This window comes from Glycine soja, chromosome 2, assembly GCF_004193775.1.
Source record: "Glycine soja cultivar W05 chromosome 2, ASM419377v2, whole genome shotgun sequence".
In the NCBI taxonomy this organism is placed as follows: Eukaryota; Viridiplantae; Streptophyta; class Magnoliopsida; order Fabales; family Fabaceae; genus Glycine; species Glycine soja.
This window is the reverse complement of record NC_041003.1, coordinates 40611566-40629827: the sequence shown is the minus strand read 5'-3', so window position 1 is coordinate 40629827 and position 18262 is coordinate 40611566. Positions and strand designations below refer to the sequence as shown.

Here is an 18262-nt window from a genome sequence, read left to right as displayed (position 1 = left end):
ATTGCTTTTCACTTTAAGATTCTTATGTAAAAACTTTCCATCTATTACACAACTCTTAAATTTTACAAACAACAATACATATAGTACGAACGTGGTCGCACGAAAACACTACAAATCCATTTGTTATATGAAGTAAAAAAAAGAAGAAATATAATGATAATTTGATATTAAAGTAAAATAAAATAAAAACTAGAACAATGCTGGAAATAACAAGTGGTGGTATCATATAACTGCTTTGTACTACACGAATTGGTGCTAATAAACATTTTCCTTTTACAAAAGTTAACAAATACATACGGTTTTTGGATTAAGTTACAAAAGTTCATAGTTTTTTTTTTTTTCAATTATACTTTACTGATAATAAGTGGGAGTAATAAAAAGGGTAGTTCCTCCTGGTTGGTTAAGAACAAAGCCTGTCTTGTCACAATGCGCCTAATGTTGTAATCAACGAAGCAGTGTCAGGGCTCTCTCTCTCTCTGGGTTTTGGGAGACATCCAACTACCGTGTCGGAGAGGGAGCGTTGCGTGGCCATCACCACCTCGAACCAACACCAACAACTCACTCCCTCGTTGAAGATTCTTCATTCCCCATTATTCCATTCCAAAAATCATGCTCCTCTTCTTCAGGGTTTAGGTTTTTAACCTCTCTCTCTTTCTCCCTCTCTCGCGCGCGCTTCCCATGCCCTATCCCTACCACCCCATCACCTGAAAGAACCTTCTAGAAGCACCCCGTAAGTTCCTAACCCCTATTCCCCCCGAAAAATCTCATCTTTTTTACTATGCCTCATTCAATCTCTGTCTTCCCCTCTCATGCCCCTAGTGTTGGTTCAACTTAGCTCCTAGGGTTTTTTGTTTTCTGTTTCATTAATTTTTTTTGGGTGAAGTTTAGTGTGTTACTGGAGTCTCACTGCTTCAATTACATGTACTGTGTGATTGGATTATTTATTTGTTTGGTTATTACTAATTGAGATGAAAAGTTCATTGTTTGATCAGAAGTGTGTGTGTGTGTGATGTTGTTTTGTTTCGTTTTTCGTGGTTAGGAAAGTGTGGTTCAAATGGCGTGGACGGAAGATAGTGATGGGAATAATGGGAGGGAAAAGTTGGTTGGGGAAAATGGGTTTTTGAAAGTGTCTGAGCCTTCTTCTGATGGTTCTGTTGGGGATGGGGGTTCGGTGAGTAAGAGATGTGAAGGGAAGGACGATGTTTCGTATGCCAACATCCTGCGTTCAAGGAACAAGTTTGTGGATGCTCTTGCGCTGTATGAGCGCGTGCTGGAGAGTGATGGCGGGAATGTTGAGGCTCTTATTGGGAAAGGGATATGTTTGCAGATGCAGAATATGGGTAGGCTTGCTTTTGAGAGTTTTGCCGAGGCTATCAGGTTGGACCCTCAGAATGCTTGTGCTCTCACACATTGCGGTATTCTGTACAAAGACGAAGGTCGCCTCGTGGAGGCAGCCGAGGTACGTCTGTGGTGTTGAGTTAAGCGGTTTTTATGATGAAAATGGCATGGCATATTTGTGTTTCTAATACCATTTGTGGAAGATGGGAGGTGCTTTAGCTGCTTAACGAGTTTTTCCTGTTTTCATATGAAGCTTGTGTTTAACTAACCTAATGGTGATTATAGATTTATAGGTTTAGTTTTTTATTGCATTCCATCTGACATTATCTGTCAGGCTACATCTATTATATTGAGTGAGGCATAACCGCATAAGCATATAATACAAACTCTTCTAGTTTATTGATTATGACCAGACACCAGTCCTTTATTATGCCTTGAACAGGTGCTTATTCATTAAGTTTTTAAAGTTCTTGTTCTTTGCAATATGAATACATAAACTTAAGATAAAACTTATAGAAATTAGACAGTTCTGTGAATTACTTGAGCAAGAGCACTCAGCGTCTTTGGTATTTCATATACATATAAAGAATGAATACTTTTTACACTTACAAGGACAATAATAAGGAGTTAATATATATTTTACAACTGATTGTTGCCATGATTTGCATGTTTTCATGTGTAGAGAATCTTCAGCCCCACTGATTACTGAGCAAACAGTTTTCTTTTTGGGTCCATTTCAGATGTATTTGCAGCATAATTAGCTACTGGCTAATACATCTGCTAACTTGCTTTTCTTTTAGAAATATACGTTTAATCCATGCAGTTTTTAATTGGAGAATTCAGATACTAAGACTGCTAGCCTATTTTACTTAAATAATTTTAGAACATAAAGGGGATATATTTTCTTGTAATTATTCATGTATATGTTCTGGTTTATGTCTTTAGTATGTTGACTTAATACCCTAAGCATTTTCTTCTAGTTATAGATTAGGCACGATGCTTTAATTGGTTAATATTTTAGAGGTAATCTGGGTTAGGGTATTATGAGGTATGCATAGCTTAACCAAGATATTCTTAGTGGTACATTTGTCCTTGGCTGTCACAAAGTTTTAAAGTTACCACATTGTTTAATATATTTTCCATGCTTGTGTCTTGAGAAGTTGGTTGTAATTTGCATTTAAGTTGTTGAGGGAGTGGTAAGAGGAGCATATTTTGAAAATTGTTTGTCTTAACAACACTATGCTCTTGGGGGGCATTTGAAATATTTGAGCTTATAAAAATGGCTTATGAGTTTTGACATACCAATAAGTTCTATGCAGCTTATTTTTAATAAGCTTTATGTAGAAGCTTGTTAAAAAAAAAGCTCTTTCTAACCTATTTTGCTAAGCTTTACAGTCAAGCTTATGAATCATTTGATAAGTGCTGAGTTGCTGATTAAGTAAGTGCTTAATTAAGCTATTTACCCCAACAAACCCTTGATTATTACATAACGAATGTAATAAATAAATACAAATGATATAATTTTCCTGATTACTACCTTTGCTTGGCATACTGAACTTTGGCACTAGACTGAACTTAGACATAATGATACACGTTTCAAATACAAGTCATAATTGATATTCTGATAATATAATGATTTACTTGGAACAGTCATATCAAAAGGCTTTACAAGTGGATCCTTCTTACAAAGCAGCTGCTGAGTGCCTAGCCATTGTTTTAACGGATATTGGTACCAACATAAAGCTTGCAGGAAACACTCAGGAAGGAATTCAAAAATATTTTGAAGCTCTCAAAATAGATCCACACTATGCTGTAATTCTTCCTCATTTCCTTCATTTAACCTTTTATTGATCCCATTTTTTTTTTTTAGTTTTCTGTGTGCATGATATGATTTTTTTTCTTTCTTTTTATCTGTGCTTACAGCCAGCATATTATAACCTTGGTGTGGTCTATTCTGAAATGATGCAATATGACATGGCCCTCACTTTCTATGAAAAGGCTGCATCTGAGAGGCCTATGTATGCTGAAGCATACTGTAATATGGGTGTAATATATAAAAATCGTGGTGATTTGGAAGCAGCTATTACTTGTTATGAGAGGTAATACATATATCTAGAGCTTGTACTTATTTTTATGGGCCATGTAATTTTAATATTTTTTAATGTGTTTTGCGATTAGTTTATTTTGTTTAAAATAATTTATAATCAAAATCTTATTGACAGCTTTTGAAAAAAGGGAAAAAATGATTTCTTCCTAAACATTAATATAATCCAAACCTGCACTTAATGACTTGATTTCTGCTGTTGCGTTTTATGATCAGTTGATGTTTTGTGGCAGGTGTTTAGCTGTTTCACCTAACTTTGAGATTGCAAAGAATAATATGGCTATAGCTTTGACAGATTTGGGAACAAAGGTGATGCATATGCCTTCCTACATATTTCCAATTGTTTTTGAGCAACTCTATTGATATTTTCTTTTTATATGATGTCCTGTTTCTTTTTCTATAAAAGGAAAAATACTTTAACTACCAACATGAATAATAATGCAATGGTAATAAAATTAAAGTGAGTTGACGAGCAATGCTAACATTATCACACAGAGCTTGTCTTTTTTATGCAAATTTGAAGTACTGTAAAGCTGTTTGCTTGATAAAGGTGGAATCTATGGTTTGTTACTCAAGGACTGGTGCTTTTAACTGAATTTTGAAGTGGCTTATATAAAATACAAAATACAAAATACTCTCTTTGTTCTCCATGGATCAGGAACAAATTTTAGGAAAATTCTTCTGACTTGAGACCTATGGTTATTGCTTGCTGATTAATATTTAATTTTTTCTTGTCAAAAGTGTATTATATTGGTTTATAGGTTAAATTGCATAAGTTGACAACTTCAAATCACCGTGTCTTACTTATGGAGATCATTGTTTTGGTTTGTAGGTTAAATTGGAGGGTGACATTGACCATGGTGTGGCTTTTTATAAGAAAGCTTTGTATTATAATTGGCATTATGCTGATGCTATGTATAATCTTGGGGTTGCTTATGGTGAGATGCTTAAGTTTGATATGGTATGTCTCTCAGCCCATATTTCTAAATTTGCATCTGCACGTATCATGTATGTTATTAAGTATTAGCATACACCATTCCTGTATTACTAAACTAATTGCCTTATTGGAAAAATTGTTTATACTACTTAGGCTATTGTGTTCTATGAACTTGCCTTCCACTTCAATCCGCATTGTGCGGAAGCTTGTAACAATCTAGGTGTTATATATAAAGATCGTGACAACCTTGACAAAGCAGTGGAATGTTACCAGGTAAGGACAATCATGTCAGTTGCTTTCACCCTTATTGGAGGGACTGCATAGATTTCTTATCACAACTTTTTTTCCCTCCTGTAATGCAGCTTGCTTTGGGAATCAAACCTAACTTTTCACAGTCATTAAACAACCTTGGCGTTGTATACACTGTCCAGGTTAAGTATTGTGCATTCTTTAAATTTGGGAGTTAATCAAAATTGTCAAATGCCTTCAGTTACTGATTTTCTTCTTTCTTTTCTCCAGGGTAAAATGGATGCTGCGGCGAGTATGATTGAGAAAGCTATAATCGCAAATCCAACATATGCAGAAGCATACAATAACCTAGGTCTTTTTTATTTTAATCTTTTCTGTAATTGATAATTTGTGTAGTCATTATGGTCACTTAGTGGGATAAGGCTTTTGTTGTTGTTGTTTGATCATTGTGGTTTTGCTACAACTTTAGTTTGCTCGTCTTAGTCAAGGTTGTGCTGCTTATTGACTTTTTGTTTGACATGTTGCCAGAATAGTTGTAGATTAGGTTATATGGTTGATTGATATGTAAAATGGTTTTCTTATGTAAACTTTGGTTGAAAAGAGTCATGTAATCATCAGATTCCTCACTATTCTAACTGTGAATGAGTAACATTCTAGGCTTATCTGGATAGTCAGAAAAGGTGACAAATAATGCTCAAATAGGTTCAAGTGAATCATATTTACTTGCTCTTTGGTCAGGCCATTTTCGGTTGAAAGTCTATTGAATAGTTTATAAGTAGATGAGTTCCTAGAGATTGACCAAAAAGCTGGCTACAAAGCTTATTTTGCAATGATATTACTACTGCTGAAGCAAGGATATCTAAAATTTCTTTGAAACAACATTGAGTTACAAGAATTCCATTCCAAGGGAGTTTTGAAAAGTTGGCAATTGATTGTGTTTACATTCTTTGCATGGTGGACACTTCTGTAAGTTGTACCCCCTTCCCTAAAAGGTTCCATGATATGGAATTTTCTTTTTCTTAGTATTTTGTTATAAAATATATGATTTATTTCAATGTGCACACGTAAATGAAACTCTTAGCAGTAGCACCTCTTTTATCATACACTTTATATTTTGTATTCTTGTGCAGGAGTTCTTTACAGGGATGCTGGTGATATCGCTCTAGCAATTAATGCTTATGAGCAATGTCTTAAGATTGATCCTGATTCTCGAAATGCTGGCCAGGTCTGGTGCATTATGGGGGATTTTTTTTTGTTATTGTTGATTTTGTAAAATTTTCCATAGCTGAAAGTTTTCATTGCTGGTGCTATGTAAAACCATTAAATTGTGGCTTGCTGAGAATGTGTCTTGAAACTAAGTTTGAGCCTGTCATTATTCCTTAAAGCCTATGCCAAACACAGTTGGAGCTATTGAGAGAAATTACATTGGTCTACCAATCTTAGTGCAGGATTTTTAAGAATACCTTGATATGTGTATTATAACCATTCCTGTATCCACACTCTATCTATGGTCAGAATTAGGTCTACCTGGAATCTAATCTGATCTGTAATTTGTACCTTATCTAGTACCTCTGGTACTCTTTAATATATATATTTTATCTTTGCTGATAAAAAAAAACATTGGTATTTAAACTCTAATAGGGCATCATTTCTAATTTAGAGGATTTCACTTAACCCTTCAACAACTCCTTTGATGTGCAAGCTTACAGGACAATCAAGCCACTCTAACTGCTATAAATTGGAATGTTGATACTAGTAGCATAAAGGCTTGTCAAGGACTAACTTTCCTATATTCTTACCCAAGGATGGTTTTATATGGCATTATCATTAAGATGCCCCCTTATGCAAGAACCCTTTAGGTTTTAGTCCTTCTGAATAAAAAAGGAAACGGATGGGAGTGATTTGACATTAGAGTTATAAGTTAAAATAAAGGGAATATAATAACTAAGGACTAACTTGGGATGTTGATACTAGTAGCATAAAGGCTTGTCAAGGACTAACTTTCCTATATTCTTACCCAAGGATGGTTTTATATGGAATTATCATTAAGATGCCCCCTTATGCAAGAACCCTTTAGGTTTTAGTCCTTCTAAATAAAAAAGGAAACAAATTGGAGTGATTTGACATTAGAGTTATAAGTTAAAATTAAGGGAATATAATAACTGCTTGTATTAGTTGTGGGCTTGACCAAGTAGGTGACCTGACTTAACAGGGATTTATAAATGACTAATGGCTAAATGACTTCATAAAATTGTCATGACTAGTGTTATCAGAACTGGACCGGTCATCGACTTGGTCGAGGCAATGAGTCATTGGTTGAACTGCATAAATTGGTATATATTAAATTTACAAATTTTATAATAAAGAGGTGCTTGGTGGCAAAACTTCTTCTAGAATGCCTTGGCTCATGAGTTCAATACCTGTTGACAACATTTTTGGTTTGTAATAAAACATTATACATGAGACTGTCTACATGAGTTTCAAGTTTCAACAAAATGAAATTATAAAAAATGAAATGAGGGTAGTAGCTGTCACGTTATGTAGGCCTAGATTAGCAACAGAAATGGTATATTGGAGAATGTGAGTTACAGAAAAGGCACCTAGGAAAAATGTGGTATATTGGACAATGTGAGCTGCAAGTTGTCATGTTAATGAAATAGTCGTTGGAGAATATATACGAGTCGGCCGGGCCAAGTAAATTATTGGTTCTTACTGTTTAAGAGTGTGCTAACCGGTTCTTATCGGTGATGTGCATGAATGATCCAATTACTCAACTGGACCAGCCATGGTTCCAGTTCCTGGTCAAACCGGCCCAGTCCGGTTTTAATAACACTGGTCATGACCTCTGATATGGGTTTGCCAACCTCCGACCTTTTGTTGGAGAAAAGAATAAAAAACTTTTGATCTTATATATGTGTGTACTTTGTATTGTATAATGTGTTTGGGTATACTGGGCTTAAGTATTGAGGACTGAGTACTTTATGTAATCTTCATCCATCATTGTGTTACTTATGCTCTGTCTGTTTCAACTTGGATGTAGACTTATGGTCCTCTGTGGGTTGATCATATTGAATTCTTTGTCTATTTCCAGTCTGGTTCTTTGCTTAGCATCTGATTAAAAGAGAGTTTTCCCCTCTATATTTCTAACAACGAATGTTCTGATCAGTATGTGGTTTCTTTTAAAATCTATTTTATCAGTTTCTCTTCCTTTCCCCTCCTGGAAAATTAAAATCTGCCAAGACTCTTTGGGAGATGGCAAATTGAAATTTAACAACAGACATAATTGATTCATCAAGAGGTATTGTAATATGCTATAGTGATGTCAAAAACCAATTCCTCTGAAAAGGTTGTTAGTTAATGGACATGAATGACTTTATTACAACTCTAACATGGCAACCTCATGCTAGAGTCTGTTGGGCTTGAATAGATAATGCTCAAACATTTTTTACTATGTGCTGAAATTTAGCTTTTATTAAGAATGGTTGCTAGGATTGAACTCCTCTACACATTAAGGTTCAATACTATGTTATGAACTAACTAACCCAAAAGGTTAAGTTGGAGACTAATCATTGGCATTATTACATCTTCAGCAAGCTAAGAATTCTTGAAATGAATCTTAATGGTAAATCTTTTCCCCAAAAGCTTTGTGATGACCAGCCTTGTGTTGCCAATCAAATGAGATTAAAAGCCTCAACATCTTTAAATCCAATGGCACATCTTTTTATTATGTGAGAAATGGAAACCTTTTCTAACTAATCCAAGGCATTTTCCTTTTATTTTTGGGTTTCTTTTTACTCACTTTCCTCACCAAAATCTTGCCTCCCATCCTTTTAAGTTTTGGTAGAGGCTTTTGAGAGTTTAAATATGACCTTGTTTATATGGTATCTCTGAAGCTGCAAAGTTTTTGCTTCCAACCTAGCTTGCAAGCCCTTTTTTCTCTTATTTCTGCTATTGATACTTTCTTGGATTTGTTATGGGAAGCCTCAATACTTATCTTTGCTTGTACATAAATATTAAGTATCTTGACGATAGAAGATTCCTTCCACCCTGATCCCCCTTTCCTCCCCATGTCTTTGGTTCTTAATTTTCTTTGAATTTCTTAGAAAAATGGAAGGGAGTTCAAGTTGCTATGATGATTAACGGTAGTTCAGTTGGGTGTTAATGGTCTTGAAAGTGGCATTTTTTTTAAAATTCAAATTCATACAGTTTTCTCATAATTTGGAAATATTTTGTTATATTCTCATTAGTTGTGACTTGATACAGGGTTTGGATGATTGGATTTTGTTGTTTGCAAGTATTGGCTCTTTTAATTGTTGGGCTTTTCCCCCTTTTTTCCCTACAGCAATTGATATCTCTTTAACACACTAATGTGCAGAACCGTTTACTTGCGATGAATTACATAGATGAAGGAAATGATGACAAACTTTTTGAGGCTCACAGGTACAGCTTTCTCCTGTGATATTTTAAAATTTAAATTTTGATTATTGGTAGTGTTTGACCATTAAGGCCATTATCGAAAACTTTTCATCAATTCATTGATTGTTTTATAAATGTTTCATTAAAAAAAGTATGATTTCCCTAGGTGATGAGAGAAATAGTACTTTAATTGATTACCTGATCAACTTCATTGATTTTTCATAAATGTTTGGTAAAATATATGAATATATAATTTTTGTAGGTGATGAATAAAGTAATACTTAATTGATTTCCTGAAACTGAAACAAATATACCATGTGTTGTGCTGGTGGAAATAGTCTGCCATTTTGTTAGTTATTGATAACATTGATGATGGTAATGAAGAAAAATAAAATAGAAGCTGTTAAAAGAAAAATAATTTTCTTGAATAGCTGTGTATTCACTAAGAAAGAAAAGCACAAATAGTGAGAGCTTGATTGAGTTTTAAAGGCATGAAGAGATTAATTTTCTATGGCATGCATCAGTAAGATGCAATCATTTCTGGTAACCTGGCAACTTTGAAGCGCAAAACCATTTTTTCAGTAAACATAAATTGACCAAGATACCTTTTAGCTCTTTAACATGAATTCATTGTTTTGGATGCTTTGTTGAGATCTCTTGAACTAGTCATTGCATTGGAAACTATGCCCTAAAGCTCTTAATTGTTTATTTACATTTACGGAAAATGAAGCCATTTATATGATTGAGAGTAGCTGAATAACACTTTTAAATCACAATTGGCATGTTGTGTAGGAATAGAAAAACCATATTCATGTGTTATGTTTTGAAATGTACGTTTCTTCTTGTTGACTCTGCCAGTAGTGTTTCTTTATGTGATTAATGACATGCTTGAGTTTTGATCAGTGGTAATTTCAATTGCCATATTTTGTCAGCCATAATATTTTTATGCATAGCAACTTTATGTAAAAAAAGTAGAATGATATGTAGCCTGGAGAATTTATCAAAGAAATGTTTCCATACAGGGACTGGGGTAGGCGATTTATGAGACTATATTCACAGTTCACATCATGGGACAACTCAAAAGATCCTGAACGGCCTCTTGTGATAGGATATGTCTCTCCTGATTATTTTACACATTCTGTGTCATATTTCATAGAAGCTCCCCTTCTCTATCATGACTATACCAATTATAAAGTGGTTGTTTATTCAGCAGTTGTCAAGGTATCGTTTATGAATGCATATGTGCAACAATGTTATATGTAACTCTGTTAATGCATTTGGTCAATTTTCAAAGCTCTTGCAGTGCATTTGGTTATGCTAGGTAATTGCATAAAATATTTTCCAGTGCCATCTAAAAATTGTAGTTAAATTTACCTGTTACTCCCTGATGGGGTTTAGGGTAGATATGTCAATCAAATATTGGAAGAGCCTGAGTTCCCCCCCCCCAGGGGGTGATGTGAGTGTCTGGAAGACAGTTTCTCAATCTTTGCGGATGATTTTAGGTCTACAAAATTGCTTTAGGAATTATGGTTATTGTTTTATAGGCGTTGTTGTTGTTGTTGTTGTTGTTTTGGAAGCAAATGGCACTTCTTGGCCAGTTAGCTTCATGTCCATTGTGGGTTTTGTTTTCCAACTGTTTAAACTGATGGTGCAATAGCTACTTCCTATTCTGGTTTCATGTTCTATTTTAGTCATAATTGATCTAGATGAGGTTTCAGTGTTAAAATATTCTGGTCTTTACACGAGAAAATATTTATTAAGCAAAATAGAGTCTGGTATTTTGCTAACTACAAACAAATTGTGGAAGGGAAGGAAATAATAATCCTGGATATCACAAAAGTCGTCTGGTGAATAGGAGCTATCTTGTCAGCCTATATATATCTTATGGATTGATGCTCTAGTGACTGGATGTCTCCCCAAATATCCACAGGTCCATAGCATAACTATAAGAAGGCCTCATCTGTAGGGTGGGATTGAGATCACTTATGATGCCCACATCTACATGATGTCCACATCCTTGTTTATGGTCCAAGTAAGATGGTTTTGTATTGGGAGTATAGAAAATATATGGTATACCACATGCTGGCTGGAGATGCTGATAGAGTCGGAAGACTACCGTTTAATTGTCATGCGCCACGAATAAAGTAGTAAAGTACTAGGTGCTCATTTTCCTTTTCGTAGTGGCTGTAGTTGCTTTTGTCCTGGGCATCCATTAAGTTGGTGTTCATCTGCCAATGTGGATTAAATGCTAAAGAACCTTCTTGCTATCAATTATTGTGGATTATTATTTATCCTTAGGCTTAGCAGGCCAAAAGTGATTCTGGTCTGCATATTTATTGTTTAAAATTTGAATTTTGGTTCCATAATTTGTCTTGTCATTAATATCTCCATTTTTTTTTTCTGTGGAATGAAATTTATTTTCCTGTGATGTTGCAGGCAGATGCAAAAACCATCCGGTTTAGAGAGAAAGTCTTAAAGAAGGGTGGGATCTGGAAAGATATTTATGGAACTGATGAAAAGAAGGTTGCCGACATGGTTAGAGAAGATCAAGTTGATATTTTAATAGAGCTTACTGGTCACACTGCAAACAATAAGCTGGGAATGATGGCATGCCGACCTGCTCCCGTTCAGGTGTTTTTAACATCTACATATTTAGATTTTTTTCCCTTTGTCTATCAACTTGTAACTTTTCTGATCCTTCTTATCATATTCTCTGTTTCCCCCCTATCTCTACTTTGTAGCATGTTGATTTTGTGAAGCTGCAATTTTTATCTGTTGTGAGTTTTGGCGCATTCTTAGAGAAAGTTCCATTGTATTATGCTATGGGTTAATGTTATTTTCATCTTGTGTAATACAATTTGAAAGTTCCTTTGTGTTATTAACCAACTCTTTCAATTCCTGTTGTATTATGCTACAAATTAATGTGATTTTCATTTGTGTAATAGAAATTGAAATAGTTGGTTAATAATGCTTAGTTTATTAGAAATGGATTGGGCTTTAATGCCAAAAGGTAGCTCATAATATTTCAGTCATATTCCTAGCGGATATGGGGCATCTCAAGTCTTAACACACCCTCCTTACATTTGGACTGGACTGGACATTTGGAATGCTAAGTTTAGGAAAATGGAAATCTGCATGTGGCCCAACATAAAAATTGGATAGATTAGTACCATATTAGAAATGAGTTAAGCCTAACTCAACCCAAAAGCTAGCTCACAGGAGGATTGCCCAAGTCTTATAAAGAGTATTTTGGCTATATTCCTAGCTGATGTAGAACATCCTAATGAGTTTAATCCAGCTAATTTGCTATTATGTATTTTTTCTTAGATGTGCTTATATTTGACTTGTAGATCAAATAATTTATATATAATTTAGCCTGAATTCAGAAAGGAGACAATTTATATATAATATTTAAAAGAAATTTATTTGTGTCATGAATCAATTTTGAACAACTATTAGGTATATATGTCTTTAATGTATGCTTTTGTTTCGATATTACATATATCTTCTCCATGTATATATGCAGTGCTTAATTTAGCCATCAAGCTTGTGATATAAAGTCTATATCAGTGTTTTACTGTACTGTTGTGTGTATAATATGAAAAAGGAATCAATATTGATTACAAGATCAATCAATTACCGATTTAGAATATTCTAATAATAAATACAATATTGGGAATAATATCAAGACATAGTCTCACACAGTCACACTCCCCCTCAAACTGGAGCATATGTGTGGCATGAACCAAGCCTATTACAAATGTGGTAAACCCAGTAGAAACTAAAGGCGGTTTGAGTGTGTGGTTGCGCCAGATAAGCATGGCTCGGTGGCAGCCAATGAAGGCCCGCAGTGACGATGCGTCATGCGTTGTGTGTGTGAACTTCACGTGCTAGGGCCCTGCATGGGGCTGCTTGCAGCGGTGTTTTGAGTTGGCTGCGCACGTGGACGGCATGATGATCTTCAGAAAGGTCGACGAAAATGCTTGAACAGATCGTTGGAAAGAGGCGAAGCATGATGGTGCAGTCACTAGACTGCGGGTCAGCCAAACAGCGATAAAATAGAGCCAAACAGGTTTATCAGAGGAGGAGCATGGCAGGGAGGTTGTTGGAGAGTGGGTCGTGCTCCGGAAATGGGATCACGTGTGAGTGTCACGTGTTGGAGTGTGGTGGTGGAAGAGGTCGCGGTTGACGGCATTGGGTTTGCTGGAGAGAGGCACTTTTGATCGGAGGGTCACACCGGTGAGATGACAGCTTGGTGGCAGTGTAAGCATGCTCGCACCGTGCGTGTCACTGTTTACGCAAAAGGAATGCTGCAGCAAAAAGGGGAAAAATCGCCAGAAAAGAGGGATAGTTAGGAGAGAGGTCCACTGGGGACAGTAGGTCCCCGGTGGAGCATGATTTTAGTTATTCCTCTGTCAAGAATAACCTAAGCTCTAGATACCATGTAACAGTGTTTTATTGTAATGTTGTGTGTCAATGTAGACAGCACGTCATGCTATTTATAATATGAAAAAGGAATCAATATTGATTACAAGATGAATCAATTACTGATTAATAGGAAATAGAATATTCTAATAATAAATACAATATAAAGACATAATCTCACATTCATGGTAACATGTGCTATGCGAATCAATTTGATATTTGCTAAATTGTAACATATTGCATGACATGCAGGTGACTTGGATTGGTTATCCCAATACAACAGGATTGCCTACAATTGATTATAGAATAACTGATTCTCAGGCAGACCCTCCCGAAACAAAGCAGAAGTAGTTCTCTTCTTGAATTTGTGTACTTTCTTGTCATTGATCTAGTGCTTCCCCTCTATTATCATGGTATTTTATTTTCTAATGACACTTTTCCCAAATTACAGGCATGTTGAAGAGTTAGTTCGATTACCGGATTGCTTCCTTTGTTACACTCCTTCCCCTGAGGCTGGTCCTGTTTGTCCAACTCCTGCTCTTTCCAATGGCTTCGTTACATTTGGTAGTTTTAACAATCTTGCCAAGGTAGTAATATTGTTAAATATATCATGTAATTCTATTTTTGATTATGAATAACAAATTGTAAAAGGTAAGTCGTGTATCCCCTGATTTATGTTGTTTTATTTATTCAGATTACACCCAAGGTACTGCAGGTCTGGGCAAAGATACTATGTGCAATTCCAAATTCTCGTCTTGTGGTGAAATGTAAACCGTTTTGCTGTGATAGTGTGAGACAGAGGTTTCTTTCAACACTAGAGAAGTTAGGTCTTGAACCACTACGAGTTGATCTTCTGCCCCTTATTCTTCTTAACCATGATCATATGCAAGCTTATTCTCTAATGGACATCAGGTAACATCTATTTTTGTATACCTTTTTTTTGGTCCTGCATAAGCTCTGGCTTTGTTATTTTTTATTCATACATATTTTGGTTTGTTGACTACGAATCTTGGGTATTATGTGTGGCACCAATTTTTTTTTTTTATATATATATATATATATATATATATATATCTCAAGTTTTAACCTTTTCTGTATCCTTGGTGATTATTGGATATGATATAACTGCAATTTAGTTTAAAGGCTGAAAGAGTGACTCAATTAGGCTTGTAGCATCATCTAAATTAAAAACTTGGTGTGTGTTTGAATTAGTTTATTTTTGTATCTGGAAATGCTGTCAGTCAAACTGCTCGAGAACTTCTACCTGAAAAGCTATTTTGTGAAAAAAAATTAAGCAAAATCAAACAATGTTCTTACTCTTAAAATTTGTTTGCATCCTAAAATTTAATAATTCAATAGTTATGCTAAGGATGGTTGTTTCTGATGCTAATCACTTCGTAGTATGAATGCATAATAAAATTTACTCAAGATTTTAGAATTTACATTTTGTTGTCAAATTCTAACTTCATATATATTTCATTGTCATAGTCTATGTAGTTATTTAGCCAGTTTTTAAACAGCATTATATGAATAGCATCTAGAAAAGCACAAGACCATTACAAGTATATATTACAAGGTTATCTCTTGGTTATTTTATTGAATGTTAAACTTTATTATACTACTACCTGCAATATTATTCAGCTTATTCTTATGAAATTTTATTAAATATTGTCTATGTACATTGGTTTTTTGGTCTTGTTTCATGAATCATGGTTGAGGTTTTACCTGTTTATTGTTGATTGTTTGTATTTCCTGCACATAATACATACATGCATCTGAAATATGAAAAAAATTCTAACTGCTGATGTTGGACCAGTGGTTGTGATCAATTATTACTTATGATCATAAGAATAATGCAATACTGTGTGTTTGTTAAATAGCTTGTCTTATGCCCATGATAATCTTTCTTTATTGTCTTTTGTATTAAGTTTGGACACATTTCCATATGCTGGAACAACCACGACTTGTGAATCTTTATACATGGGAGTTCCATGTGTTACAATGGCTGGTTCAGTGCATGCACACAATGTTGGTGTTAGTCTCCTTAGCAAAGTTGGTAAGAATCTGCAATATTTCCCAATGAATTAGTGCGTGTTTATTTTACGCTCATCCCACTTTCGGATGCATGTTCAATGCCAATCCTCCTTTTCACAATGGATTGGCGTTCAATGTAACCCAATGGTGTTTTAGTTGTTGTTTCACGAGCTACCTTGGGAATTGTGATTTTGTGGAATGCCTTCAAGTGAGCCCAAAGAAGTGCTTGGCTAATTTCATTATATATAACATTTCTAAATACTTATAATTTTTTCTTGGCTGTTGTTGCTGCTAGTTTGTATCTGACAATTTTCATGATTTCTTGTGTTTTTCATTTAAATAGAGCTTTTATTTTTTAGAAATTGATTTATAATAATTCTGATTATTTGTTCAACTAGTCAATTGTTGTATAGTTTGGTTAAAAGTTGTGCAGCTTGTGACTATCAATTTTTTAATGTATGAACAATAAAAAAAATGTAACTGGGAAATTCTATGTACCGTGCCTTGTTGATGCCAATGCTGGCTGTTATGAGTTTGATTACAGAATTCAATGATCCTAAACACAGAGGTATGAAAACTTGGGTGCCTAATTGGCTAATTCTCAAACAATTATACATGTTTGAGATTAACATAGCTATATGGATGAGTATAAAAGAAAGCTATGTTCAGCTAGGTGGATGGTTGCAACTTGCAAGTAAATCATGAACCAGCCAAAAATCTATTTTTCTTGCAATTAGTGTGCTACTGGGCCTCAATTGTCAAATTCCTAGGATGGGAAATGTTTTTTCAGAAGAAGACAGCCACTGATGCCCGATGGATGGTTTTTTGACTTGATCTAAAATAGTTTGTCATGCGATTTAACTTTGTGATCTGTAGAATATTTTGAATTTTAAGAATCCTGCATAGTCTCTTGCCTTGTGTCTTATTTGATTATGGACTTGTTCCAATTTCTTTCACTTGGTTGAACTGGATAGCGTAGTTGAGCATAGCTTTCTGTTACTTTTTTTTATCGGCATAGCTTTCTGTTACTTGAAACAGGCTCGTGTTCACTTCTCTTCCTGCCTGTATAATATTACTCTTTCATCTGTTTGTTTTATAGTACATTTTTCTTCTCTTGTGGGAGAAGTTATTAGATATGAATTCAATACTCCGAATAGTATGTAGAAACATATTATTCTTTGCATCTTTTGTGTTGCCATTAAAACTACGAATATCTCACTTCTAACAATTCAGGTCTGGGCAATTTGATTGCCAAAAATGAAGATGAATATGTAAAATTGGCTGTGAAGTTGGCCTCTGATATTTCGGCACTACAAAATTTGAGAATGAGTCTTCGAGAGCTCATGTCTAAGTCCCCTCTCTGCAATGGAGCAAAATTTACCCTTGGTCTAGAGTCAACATATAGGAAAATGTGGCGCAGATATTGTAAAGGAGATGTTCCGGCTTTGAAACGCATGGAGCTGTTGCAACAACCTGTTTCTTCAAATGACCCATCCAATAAGAACTCTGAGCCAACAAGGGCCACAAACTCAAGTGAGGGCAGCCCCGGATCTGTCAAGGCCAATGGATTCAGTTCAACACAACCACCGAAGCTTAATTTTGTCAATTGTGAAGAAAATGGTGGGTCGCTGAATCACAGTAGTAAGCAAGGTATGGTGGGTTCAAGTTGAATTTCATGAGAGTCCTTTGTTGTGATTCAAGGATGCTAAGCTGTATTAGGTTGGTATGATGTATATTGTGGTTGCTACTGGAAGAGGCTTGCAGCTCCACGGCATCACAAGAGGCTAAATTTTCATAGAATGACAATTTTTTCTGGGAAAGAAGTGTAAGCAACAGTTACCAAATCGATTTGTGTCCTCAACTGCTGTTGATACTCCCAGAGGTGATGCTGCTTTGAAATGGCATCCTTCAATATCTGTAACACATTTTCGCCCCCTTAATTATAATAGCCAGTTGAGAGTGTAAATTGTGTAATATTTATTTAATTTTTTTTTTGGGGTATGGACTTCTTTTCTAGCATGTTGTTGAAGGATGGAGTGTACCTGTGTGAATGTAATAGGCTTTCATGTGAAAAACAGGGGTGGACAAATTAAGATTTCTGTGTTGATTAAGATAGGAATATGAAAGTTTGGCTCTGAAGTACTAAAGAGTTCAAAACATGTCTACAGAGGAAACAATATCAGAAGCAACTTAATTAGCTCTTAAGCTAGTAGTAGTACTCTAATTTGATAACTGTTATTATGACATTGGTCAATGCTATTATGTGACGAGATGTGGGCATAATTTTACCCTTCCTTAGGATTGATCAGTACTTCCTATGAGATACGTGAAAATGATTGTTTTCACCTGATAGTTGGCAACTAGTAAAATGTGATTAGGGCTAATGTGTTCTCATTACATTAGCGAAACAGTTTTTCATAATTTCATGTAATGGACCCAACAAACTCCACAATAGCCTAGGTTCCTGGTAATAAGGATCTTAAAATACCAGTTAAGTATTAATCTCTAAAGAATTTTGATGTTAATATAATGTTTTGATTATAAAGAATGAACTAGATGTTAACTCATAAGAATTTCCTTGATGGATTTTTAAGTTGTCTTAAATTTTTTTGGATAATTAAAAAGAGAAAATGAGAAATCGTGCAAGAAAGGTAGAATGGGGAAACAAACAATCTAATATTGCATTAATGGATATGAATTAGGTTTGATTGACTGGACGTCATTAATTATTGTCTTAATGGATTAGGGATACTGCATGG

General features: G+C 35.0%; 1 protein-coding gene across 2 annotated transcripts; it reads left to right on the top strand.

Moving 5' to 3' along the window:
- The first annotated feature begins 397 nt into the window (after positions 1–397).
- LOC114394107 (probable UDP-N-acetylglucosamine--peptide N-acetylglucosaminyltransferase SPINDLY) lies at positions 398–17786 on the top strand. 2 transcript variants are annotated; one of them, XM_028355684.1, is made up of 18 exons: positions 398–730; positions 1040–1459; positions 2989–3150; positions 3262–3437; positions 3676–3751; positions 4275–4403; positions 4533–4652; positions 4742–4810; positions 4899–4980; positions 5759–5853; positions 9004–9068; positions 10067–10265; positions 11481–11675; positions 13722–13816; positions 13921–14056; positions 14164–14381; positions 15398–15525; positions 16737–17786. In XM_028355684.1, exons 2-18 carry the CDS (start codon positions 1055–1057, stop codon positions 17171–17173), a joined length of 2787 nt encoding a protein of 928 aa, XP_028211485.1. In that variant the 5' UTR covers positions 398–730; positions 1040–1054; the 3' UTR covers positions 17174–17786. The 2 variants fall into 2 exon arrangements, with proteins under 2 accessions (XP_028211485.1, XP_028211492.1); XM_028355691.1 differs by having other exon boundaries at positions 1045–1459; positions 16737–17173.
- The last annotated feature ends 476 nt before the right edge of the window (positions 17787–18262 follow it).